This window comes from Fusarium fujikuroi, chromosome FFUJ_chr10 (genome assembly GCF_900079805.1).
Source record: "Fusarium fujikuroi IMI 58289 draft genome, chromosome FFUJ_chr10".
NCBI lineage: Eukaryota > Fungi > Ascomycota > Sordariomycetes > Hypocreales > Nectriaceae > Fusarium > Fusarium fujikuroi.
The window spans coordinates 1,655,071-1,666,807 of NC_036631.1; the positions used below are offsets into that span (position 1 = coordinate 1,655,071).

Below are 11,737 nucleotides of genomic sequence, written 5' to 3' on the forward strand. Positions count from 1 at the left end.
CAAATTTGCAATAACTCCACAAATCTTCTTCTGATAGGGGGCCGTCAAAAAGAAAGCAACGCATTTGAGCGGCTTTAAAACGCCAGCGAGGTTTCCAGAGAGAACTCCAGCGATCACTCAGCTGATCAAATTTGTTAAGGATAGAATCCGAGCAAATCGTCAACTTGTTTGTATGCCGCTCGTGATTCATGACCGCTGAAGCTTTACAAAGACTGTCGTACCATCCTTAGCAATCCATGTTTGTTATGATCTTTTCTCAGACATTGGAAGGGAGGCGAAAAAAGGGGTCTTTGGCAGAAATATCCTTCATGGTGGTGGTGGAGGGAACCATCTGGGGCTGAGCAGAAGCAAGGCTAAAATGTAAAGAATCAAGTTCGATGCGAATCTTTGATAGCTAGAGAACTATTTATAGACTGGCTGTGATCTCACCTTCGTGTATGGCTATGTTCTCAAAGTTTATTTGGTTGGTTTCATAAGGCAGACATTAGCAAACCTAGAGAAACTTACAGTGAAAGGATTTCTATTGGCTTCCCGACCCTAAATTACTATTCAACCATTAAAGTCAAACCTTGCATATGAACCTTTATAATAATTAGCCAACTATATGACACCGATAACCAGAAGACCCTCAGCACATAAATGGATGGTGTTCCTTTAAAATGAACCCTGGAGAATTACCTTTACAACCAAGTTCTGTGAGCTGATTGGAACTCCCGTAGATATTCCCTAGCTGCAAAAAGGCATGCTTAAGTAACTGAATTTATAACACAAGCAACATACATGAGAACAGCCCGTAGTCCCAACTTCCAACTCGTCATCAATTATTTCAGATCGGTTTGAGGGCGTTGGATCAAGAGTGTCGAGATTTTCCAATAATATATATCAGTATCATCATAGAGAACGTCTAATCCTCCTTATTAAATCGCCCATTCGGACCATATCGTCTCTTTCTCATCTCACCTATGACTGCCCTTGGGCCTTGCTTCAATGGGGAAGGATGACCTCCAATAACATTTTCCTTTCGTAGATTATTGCTCCAAATTATCATAGAGACTGGCAGTTATTGACTCATTCTCTCCATGACCTTGAAGTTTTTAGTATAGCGATACTATCTCGAAATCCCAAAGAGAAATTCGATGGGCCATCGTTACGGCAAGTGCCCCACTAGCTCGAGGCTCAAATGCAAAGCTCAACAACCGTATTCTAATATCAGCGACAGGAAGCTTGGATGAGTCATGTTGAGGCATAATTGATGAAAAAGCGCTACTTTTCTGAATGCGTTTCCACGTGTAGATCCGGCTTATATCCTCCATGATGACTATGATGATGGTGAGTCTTTCAACTTATTCGTGACGTTTTGTAGAAAGACCGTCCTACCCTACAGAAGTGTCATGAGTCGGCGATTTCTTCTTTCAGGCTGCCTTGGTAGCCGACGCCAAGAACATCGCTTCAGCTAGGATCCGCAGCCCTGTCGCTTTAGCTCCCCAAGCCAAACACTCGTTGGTTGATTTCCATGATCCTAGCCAGCATTGAGGCACAGATCCTTGTATGATGCCTAAATCGTTCCATATTTAAGCCAAGGGCAACCAACGAGAGTCTAGATTGTCCTCGTGTAAAATTAGACCGGCCGCTGATGACGGAAACATAAACACCACCTCATTCCCGGCCCTAACGGTTCCCTCTTGTTCTTTGACGCCATTCACTCTTTTCCCATGGCGACGTTCAGTTTATTACATGCCGCTCTTCTTTTTTGGGTGGCTCTGGCAGCTGCCCAGGGTTCCGACCTGAAGGCTCTCAAACATAAGGGCTGCTATTGGTCGAGACCGACGAATTTTGTGATCGGTGGATTTTCGAAGACCGAGGTTCAGCGCCAGAAGTGCCTCGACACATGTACCCGACGCGGTCAGCAATGGATTGCGTTCGGTTCCGTCAACTGCCTCTGCGGTAAAACCGCCCCGAGATATCATCAAGTCGACAATAACCGCTGTAATGCGCAGTGTGTCGGTATCTTGGATGGTGACTGCATCAAGCAGCCAAGAAACAACTATGCCTTTGGGGAGGATGACGAGCTTTACGCCGTTTTCTCCATCCCTTCTATCGCCAACGACGAAACGAAACAACTGTCATCGCATCACAGACAGGGTCCATCGATTCATGCGACCGAATCTAAGCAGCTCGCGACAGACCAAGGCAAGGTTGGCAAGATCACGGCGCAGGGATGCTATTATATCTCAGGGCGTTCGTCAATGCTCATGAAGGTGTTGATTCACGACGATGACTCCCGCCGCGAATGCGCTAAGGTCTGCGCTCAAGATGGAAGGCCTCTTGCTCTTATCAGCGGAAACGAATGCTCCTGCGGTACCATGTATCCTGCAAGAGATGCCGCTGCTGGTTCTGATAAGTGCTACATGCCATGTTTAAGCGACGCTGATGACAGGTGTCAGCGCGATTCGGAGTACAACCCAGCTCGTCATGATCCTTATACCGCCGTTTATAACACCGGCCTTGGTTTTGATGTCGAGACTCTACCTTCTGTCGCTACTGAGTTACCGAGTTCTGAGAAAACATCCCTCAAGCATACGGAGCCAAATGGGCATCCCGGACAGGCTTGTTACAGAAGAGTACCCGCAAGTCCCGTATACAAAGTGTTCGCCGGCAACAGTCCTATGCTATGTCATCGCTTTTGTCAGCGGAAGGGTCATATGTATGCGATTACCTGGCATCAGATCTGCTACTGCAACAACGAATACCCCGATAAGAAAGACAAACTTCCAGATTCTCAGTGTGATATCCAGTGTCCCGGAACAAACCTCTTCAACTGCGGTGGCGACAATACCGCGTTCAGTGTTTACAACCTCGGCCCCGAGAGGAGACCTGTCATCGAGCCCAAGCCTATAAGACAGATTGAGCGATGCTTCTACGATATCCCCATGACCGCAGATCGCATACCTCTTGACGCAGGTGCAGTATCAAGGCTCCCTTTATCCTGCATAGACTCGTGCAAAGCCGCAGGAAAAGGGGTTGCTTTCATCAAAGGCTCGCAATGTCATTGCGCCCAAGGCTATCCTCGATCTAGCTCTACAACAGACCTTCGTGAATGCCAGATCCCTTGCGCCGGCGATTCAAAGTACTCTTGTGGAGGCTACGGTGTTACCGCAGACACTTTCTCGGCATACAGGACTGGCTACGCTGGTGGGAGGTACCGCATCCAACAGGAATCGAACAACAAAGGCCATATGCAGAAGCCTTTCCAGGAGCCGAGATTAGGCCGTGTCACATCACATGGCTGTTACAGTATGCAGTCTGCTACCTTGACTCACAAGAAGCTGGAGAGCATGAACAGCGTTGATCAATGTGCTCGCTACTGCCAACGTGAGGATAAGCCTGTCGCAGCTGTTCAACGGGGTTGGTGCCTGTGCTCTGATACATATCCTGCCAAGAGCGCACGGGTTGATGATTCTCAGTGTGCGAGCTGGTGTCCTGGTTGGTCCCGTGAAGCTTGTGGCGGAAGGAGAACATGGAGTGTTGTGAACACAGGAATTACCACTGACGTGGTGGACGACGAGCTCAAGACTGAAGAAGTTCAGCTACCTGCTAAGACCCCGAATCGTCCAACAGAGACGGGACTGTCTAAGCTCAAGCCCCATGGCTGCTTCACTCTTCCTGACTTCACCTCTTCGTATCCTCCACGCGTCAATATCAGAGGGCCCTACCGAAGCTCCAACGGAGATTCTTGCAATCGCCAGTGCACTATCAAGGGATATTCTGTTGCACTTCGCCATGGATCGAGATGCTTCTGTTCCAATAAGGTCCCAGAGGAATCTGCGCGAGTTACCGACGAGAAATGTTGGTTTACTTCCATTTTTGACCCACGCGAGCAGTGTGGCGGACCAGACGATGCTTACTCTGTGTACCGCCTTGGATCCGACTCGTCGGATACAGAGCAAAATGATGTTCCCAATAGCGATAACCCCAGTAAGTCTCCTGTGAAGCGACCACAGTGTTTGCATCATGGGATGGAGCGCATCTATGAGACTTCATCGTGGGCCATCACCAAAGTTGGTGAGTTTGCTCAGAACGCCCGAGACGGCTTGGCCGGATTTCTTGACAAAGCCCAAGATATCTTCGATGCCTGTCTTTGGAAGGTGATGGTTACGTTCTCAGATGTTATGTATAGTTTGGGATGGAGGTCGAGCTCAGGTGATGTTGATCTATAGAATATGACCTTAAATAATCTCTTATGTTGTTTCACGAATCTGAATAGTTCATAAGTGTTGTGGCCTCTGGGAAGCTGGATGTTGCGTCCTCGGTGGTAAGCTGTGGTTCGGAAGATAATACGCTAGTGGGTAAGACATTAGCTGTCGTTGCTTCATCTGATGGTGCGAATGTAACACCAGGAATATTTGTGAAAGTCAGGTCTTCGGATGTCTCGATTGGCACCGTAGGGAACGCATTGGTTGAAGTATTAGAAAAGCGAAAAGAACTCGTTTGCGCAGGTGGTGTCTGTGTAGGTTCCAGAGACGGAAGAATGAGACTCGTAACGTCTACGGGCGAAGTGAAGTCGGAGGAATTTTTCGGGAACAGAAGCAATGGCTGTACGGAAAGGGGTGGATGTGGCCATAGAGTTCACCGTAGACTGCAGCGTCTGTAGATCGGTTGACGTAGGGACAGCGCTGGTAGATGTTTGGTCATCCTCGCACTCATCAATTATAATCAAGGGTTAGCTTCTGGTGAAACTTAGAAAAGAATTGCTAGTAGCTTACCTCCAACAACTGATAGCCTGACTGAGACGCAGCCAGGTGGTGGAGACCTGAAGGTTACGTATACCTGACCAGTTCCTGGGCTCTGACAGAAGCCTGCTTCGCCCTTCGGCAGATCGGGGCTACGAAACCGAAGGAATCCACCATCAGCGGCAAACGTTGTATCAACAGACCCAAGAGGTGGTGTCGCCTGTTGACCTCGCAGTTCCTTGAAGTCTTCGCCGTTGTAGTAAATCGGTTTCCCGTCGTCAAGAAGGCGACCGTCAGAGAGGCTAAACGCAGAAGCATCTTGACATATTTCCGAGGTAGAGCCTACAAAGCCCCCAAGTGCTCTCTTGAGACGTCTCAGCTTTGAGTTATCAGTATCTGGAACGATGCGGAAGACAACGAGCTGGTCGGGGCTGGGCGCTGTCGTGGGATCCGAGTCCGCTGGACCCGTATTGGTGGTAAGCAATGTTGTCATAAGCTCATTGGAGTCATCAGAAAGAGACTGAGAGGGATGAAAAGTCTCAGTCAGATCGAGAGACGGATCAGTGTCAGACTCAAATGTCGCAGAAGCTGTCAAGGAATCATCAAGAGTCCGCGATGTATTGTTCGCGTCATCTGTCGGCACAGAACTCGTAGCATTCGACAATACAGGGACAAGATAAGTAGATAGGTACGTTACACAGACTGTATCCGGCTCTTTGACAACATTTTGAGCACCAGTCTGCGTGATGAGACCTGACAGCAGTAATGAGTCGTCGTGACATTTTGCTGGGTACCAAGACAAGCAGCTTACCGACAGAGGATAAAAGAGGCGAAGGATCACATATTTAATCACATCTCTTGAGTATCCACCATCAAGGGAGGATATCCTCCGGTCTGTGATGCGAGGAATGGAAACATCTGATCGATCAGGAGTTGAGAACCGCTAGTCGGTCTGTGTGGCTGCAAGGGAGCGACCACTGTCGATGTCTCAGCCTGGACATGACCTAAATTATGGAGTGCAATGGATTTTGTCTCGAGAAAATATGCTTGTATAGTAAGCGAGACATCGCTTTGTGACTATTACTGGGTAATGAACGGGAGCTTTTTGCGATACTCTTGAGCCCATCCGCCATACCTCGCTCCCTACTTTTATTCTAAAGATACAAATGCGTCGAAGTCTCTCAAATAGTGCGCAAACTGGGCTGTTACTTGCTGGACATCTGGTTTGAATTGAAACTCCGTGTGCTAATCTGCCTCGATGCATGCTGTTGTACGGAAATGCTAAGGTTGGACATTTGCGCGCCTCGAGAGAGCTTCGGGGAGACGCTTAGCACGTGGATTTTTGTCTGACATTATTCACGCTATCATGAATTGAGAGCTGAGAATTCTTGTAAAATGAACATCTTCCCATCTAAAAGTCTTCTGGTTCTCGTGTTTGTGCAGCATCTCCCAGGATTCGGTCCCGATTGACAGACAGGACTAACAGAATCAGTAAGAATGGCGAATTAATTAACGTGAGGACCGATAGCCAGCAAGATTCTGCTTCACTTCTCTTTATCTTTATAACTTCTATCAGTGAGAACTCAGGATCATACGCCGATCCAATAACTTTTAATCCATCGTAAACTTCAATGAACATATGATCCATAAACATAACAACTTGGAAGCTTTCAACAGAACATAAATGTAATGAAACCCCTCGAAATGATTTACATATCTCTCTAGAAACCCTTTTTGTAGTTTTGTGTCGTTTTTAAACTCAGTGACTTGTTCCATACCCATTCTGAGCATCTGACAAGAGCCGTTCTCTCTCACCATCGGCCTCCATCTCAACCTTCTTTTCGACAAAGACTCTACCCTTGACGGTGATGAAGATGGTCAGAATAAGACCCACAAGAGCTCCAACGGCACCCAAAGTCGCGTTGACAGGTGTTGGGTCATTGTGGAGTGGGCCATGCGTGAGGGCATCGAGTCCGGACTGAATGAGCTGCGTGATTCCAGAGACGCAAGTGATGGTACCATAAATGCGACCGAAAGTAGCGAAGCCAAAGACTTTGGTAGCGTAGTCACTAAAATACAGGTCAGTGATTAGAACCAACGAGGTTCATTGAAAAAGGTACTTACGAGACGGCAGAATAGTATAGAGGACGGAAGAAGACAAAAGCAACGACTGTGAAGTATCCAGCCATGATGTTCGGAATACAGTTCAAGACGCCAATCACGATGATGAACACCGTCAAAACAGCAAAGGTGGTAGGCACACTCAGGTTATTAAGCAATATTCCAATAAACGGCGTCGCAGCAACGCCTCCGATAGGCAGGGCAGCATCGAAGAACTCATTGATACGCTCAGCGGCTTTGTCGGAGCCCAACATGTATCGGTACTGCGATCTGACACCGGCGATGAAGTAGTTCATTCGGATCATCTGGAGGATGGTCAAGACAAGTATGAGGATGAACCAAGGCGTCATCATCTGCTTGTGGGCTGGCATCCCGTGGAGAACACCCCAGACACCGCTGGCTTCCTGTCGGCCCTCCTCTTCTTTGACGCGTTCGCCTCGTTCTTGGCTATCACCAGCGAGTTCCTCAATCTTCTCAAGCTTGGCTTTTCTATGGCCGGCTCTAGCACTTCGAATGCGGGTGAGTTCATTTGTATCATCGATCTCTTCGTCCGATTCCTGAACATCGCGAGTGCGGTCTTGAGCGTGCTCGATCTTGATCTCAAGTTGCGGAAGGGTATGGTACGAGTGCGCTGGCATCCAGAGGAATTCAGCCAGTAAAATGGCTACCGGGACGGAAATGTAGCCGTAGAAGAACTTGTCGAGCGAAAATGATCCACCGGATGCTTCATAAGCCATGCGATAGAACAAAAACACTGCAGCCGAGGCATCAAATGCGCCGGTGACGAGCGCGACAATGAGTCCAGAATATTTCGGGAACGCGTTCGAAAGTTGGTAACTAGAAACGAAGATAAATGTACCGCCGAAAGCGAGAAGGATGTTACCAATGAGGTATCCGTGGAAGCCGGGATGCGAGAATGAGATGGCCATCATCAACGAACCGAGGGTGAGCAGAACACTCGAGACCAGCCAACAAACTCGTCGACCAAAGCGATCAAGGACAGTGCCAGCCAAAAGAGAAGAAACATTCGCAGAGATTGAAGCAGAGATGAACAAAAGGTTCAAGCGCATGTCCTGCTCAGCGCATGGGATCCTGTAGTCCACCACGGGGCAGAGTTCGGAATAGATGCCCTCCTTGACGAGAATTGGCTTGAGGGCGGCGAAACCGAAGACAATACCTGCTGCAAACCAACATGCAATTATACCAGTCGCTACCTGAACTGCGAAAAGTTAGTGATGCCTCTCAATTGGGTCAACTGATTGACTCACTGTAGCGCTTGAGGTTGGAGACGTTGTAAGCCGCGATGTTGGGCAATTTTTTAGCAACCTCAACGGGCGCAAAACTCAATCGTCGCCATTCTGATCGATCACCGCTTTGGTCGCATTCATCCCCAGGAACAAGAATGTTTCCCGTTCCGAAGCCAGGGGAAACACTCGGATGACTCGGGCCTTCGTAGTTGGGATTCGCTGGGCCTTCGTAATCGAAGCCCTCAGTCTGGGTTACGTGCTGGGCGAGAGACATTTGCGCGTCTGTCAAAAAAGTCCACTACCCAAGCACAAAGTAAACAAAAAAAAAAAGTTGAACACAAATTGAATTGATAAATAAGTAATTAAATCCGATAGAGTATTATTTATTTCCAGACTCTTGAGAAATTGCGGTCAGGATCACGATGTTTCGGTGACTTTCTTCCCTGTACCGTTGCAGGTGACGTCAATAGGAACTCATTGTCAGAGCATGTCGTTATCGGGCGATAAGACTATTCTAATCTTGGGGGTACAAGCGAGGTTATTCGCAGACTGTGAGGCTGTGGAATCGCATCGAATTGAGGAGCCTCAGGCATTTGTTGTTTGACGCGACACGCAATTCCATGTTTTGTGCTGTTGCTTGCCGTTGTGAAGTTTCGCGAAGCTTCCCCGCCAGGGCCACTACATGGAGTACAGCTACAGGTATCGTACCATTGATGTTACCCTACACCAGCCGCATCATGTTGGTCGCCGCGACTGAGCGATCAATTGTGAGTTCTGAATGGTCAATTTCTTTCACGACATCCGTAGGTGATTGGGTGTTTGTGTGCAGTCTGAAAACCTCGTTTTTGTTACCTTGGACAACTGACAAGGAATGATTGCGCATGATGGTGTGTTTTCGAGAGCAAGCATCAGTTAGGCCCCCACTTCAATGCGAAAGGTCAGTGCGAGCAGAATCATCGCAGGGAGACGGAGGGCTTCCAAACCCAAAGTATCCGTGTCGCGTTGATGCAACTTAAATAGATAATATTGGGTATTAATTAAGGAGAGACCGTAGCTTTTTATGTCAGACTTTTTGATAAAGCCAAGGCCAAGAACCCAACGCACTTAGCGTACACCTTCACCCTTCAGCGTGGGTTGAAGCAGCTTTCTTTGAGTTTATGCAATAAATTCTTTCATTACCAACAGCGCGCGATTAGCCTAAATAGTCTACATTGTCTTTCTCCATGACGATGTAGTTTATTTTCTGGGTCGTTGAATCAGCCTATTTTATGAATTGGCAAGGTTGAGTTGCATCGAGACCCCTCATTCTGTAGGTTCAATGCGGTCTTCGACAAGATCGTCATGCTACCAACAAGGGTCAAGATCTAGCGCTCGAATCGGCATCATCAATCGCGAGCGATTTGTTTCCGGGGGATCGCAATTCAGCCGTTTCCTCCCCCGCATTTGCCTGAATTTATCTCATGATCGACGGCTTGGATACGCATATATAATGACGGGAAGCTCTCGCGATTGAAGTGAAGTCTGGTGCATCGAGTACAATATCAGTTGAGTTGGTTCAAAATGCGCTTCTCTTGGCTATTGTACCCGCTTCTAGCAATGGGAAGTGCTCTTCCCGAAACGAAGACGGATGTTTCTACATACACCAACCCTGTACTTCCCGGATGGCACTCAGACCCATCATGCATTCAGAAAGATGGCCTCTTTCTCTGTGTCACTTCGACTTTCATCTCTTTCCCAGGTCTTCCCGTCTATGCTTCGCGGGATCTAGTTAACTGGCGTCTCATCAGTCATGTCTGGAACCGCGAGAAACAGTTGCCGGGCATTAGCTGGAAGACAGCGGGACAGCAGCAAGGAATGTACGCTCCAACTATTCGATACCACAAGGGAACATACTACGTCATCTGCGAGTACCTAGGTGTCGGAGATATCATTGGCGTCATCTTCAAGACCACCAATCCGTGGGATGAGAGTAGTTGGAGTGACCCTGTTACCTTCAAGCCAACACACATCGACCCCGACCTCTTTTGGGACGATGATGGAAAGGTTTATTGTGCTACCCATGGCATCACTCTGCAGGAGCTTGATTTGGAAACCGGAGAGCTTAGCCCGGAGCTTAACATTTGGAACGGCACAGGGGGCGTATGGCCCGAGGGACCCCATATCTACAAGCGCGACGGTTACTACTATCTCATGATTGCCGAGGGTGGGACTGCTGAAGACCACGCTATCACTATCGCTCGAGCACGCAAGATCACCGGCCCATACGAAGCTTACAAGAACAACCCAATATTGACCAACCGCGGAACATCTGAGTACTTCCAGACCGTTGGCCATGGCGATTTGTTCCAAGACACCAAAGGCAACTGGTGGGGTCTCTGTCTAGCTACTCGCATCACAGCATCAGGAGTTTCGCCCATGGGCCGTGAAGCCGTTCTATTTAATGGCACATGGAACAAGGGCGAATGGCCCAAGCTGCAACCGGTGCGAGGCCGGATGCCTGGAAACCTTCTCCCAAAGCCGACACGAAACGTTCCAGGAGATAGGCCCTTCAGCGCTGACCCGGATAACTACAACCTGAAGAAGACTAAGAAGATTCCGCCTCACTTTGTGCACCATAGAGTCCCTAGAGAGGGCGCCTTCTCTTTGTCCTCCAAGGGTCTACATATCGTGCCTAGCCGCAATAATGTTACCGGTAGTGTGTTGGCTGGAGATGAGATTGAGCTCTCAGGACAGCGAGGGCTAGCCTTCATCGGACGTCGCCAAACTCACACTCTGTTCAAGTACAGTGTTGATATCGACTTCAAACCCAAGTCCGACGACCAGGAAGCTGGAATCACCGTTTTCCGCACGCAGTTCGACCATATCGACCTTGGCATCGTTCGTCTTCCTACAAAGCAAGGCAGCAACAAAAAGTCCAAACTCGCCTTCCGATTCCGAGCCACAGGAGCTCAGAATGTTCCTACGCCAAAGGTAGTAGCGGTCCCCGATGGTTGGGAGAAGGGCGTAATTAGTCTACATATCGAGGCAGCCAACGCGACGCACTACAACCTTGGAGCTTCAAGCCACAGAGGCAAGACCCTCATCATCGCGACAGCATCAGCAAGTCTTGTCAGTGGAGGAATGGGCCAATTTGTTGGTAGCTTGCTTGGGCCTTATGCTACCTGTAACGGCAAAGGATCTGGAGTGGACTGTCCCAAGGGAGGCGATGTCTATGTGACCCAATGGACTTACAAGCCCGTGGCTCAAGAGATTGATCACGGAGTGTTTGTAAAATCGGAAATGTAGTTTAGGTTGTAGCTTAACTTCGAAGAAAATTATTTTCTGTCGAAGCATGATGGAAGCTCGGTAGCTGGATGTGCTGTGCTATTATTAGTGACACGTGCGACGGGAACCAATCTCACTGGAGGGATTATCCCTAGCTTCCATGTGGCCCCTCTCCACTCAGATCTTGGATGCAAGGGCGATGAACGGCTATTGGAATGCCGATTTAACGGGGCGACAAATCCGCCGAATGTTGACGTAAAAAGCCACGAAGAAATATTTTCCTGCGGAAGCTTAACTGACTGATTGGAGTCTCTGACGTTTTTGCTCTCCAACATACGCAGCATCGTCCAAAAAGCTGGCAACTATAATCATGTG

At 48.5% G+C, this 11,737-nt stretch overlaps 4 protein-coding genes; 2 read left to right on the forward strand and 2 right to left on the reverse strand.

The window, feature by feature from the left end:
* Positions 1-1,712: 1,712 nt before the first annotated feature.
* On the forward strand, positions 1,713-4,217 carry FFUJ_10833 (uncharacterized protein; the record flags this gene model as incomplete). The annotated part of the gene is made up of 1 exon (XM_023569661.1): positions 1,713-4,217. The coding sequence occupies one exon, from the start codon at positions 1,713-1,715 to the stop codon at positions 4,215-4,217; it is 2,505 nt and encodes an 834-aa protein (XP_023436843.1).
* A 31-nt stretch (positions 4,218-4,248) lies between these two features.
* Positions 4,249-5,512, reverse strand: FFUJ_10834 (uncharacterized protein; the record flags this gene model as incomplete). XM_023569662.1 is given in 5 exon segments in its annotated part: positions 4,249-4,544; positions 4,549-4,673; positions 4,764-4,810; positions 4,828-5,469; positions 5,489-5,512. Coding segments are annotated over 5 exon segments (1,134 nt in total).
* A 977-nt stretch (positions 5,513-6,489) lies between these two features.
* Positions 6,490-8,372, reverse strand: FFUJ_10835 (related to photosystem II protein D2; the record flags this gene model as incomplete). XM_023569664.1 has 3 exons in its annotated part: positions 6,490-6,799; positions 6,855-8,070; positions 8,120-8,372. 3 exons carry the CDS (start codon positions 8,370-8,372, stop codon positions 6,490-6,492), a joined length of 1,779 nt encoding a protein of 592 aa, XP_023436844.1.
* A 1,286-nt stretch (positions 8,373-9,658) lies between these two features.
* FFUJ_10836 (related to xylosidase/arabinosidase) lies at positions 9,659-11,383 on the forward strand (the record flags this gene model as incomplete). The annotated part of the gene is made up of 1 exon (XM_023569665.1): positions 9,659-11,383. One exon carries the CDS (start codon positions 9,659-9,661, stop codon positions 11,381-11,383), a length of 1,725 nt encoding a protein of 574 aa, XP_023436845.1.
* Positions 11,384-11,737: the final 354 nt, after the last annotated feature.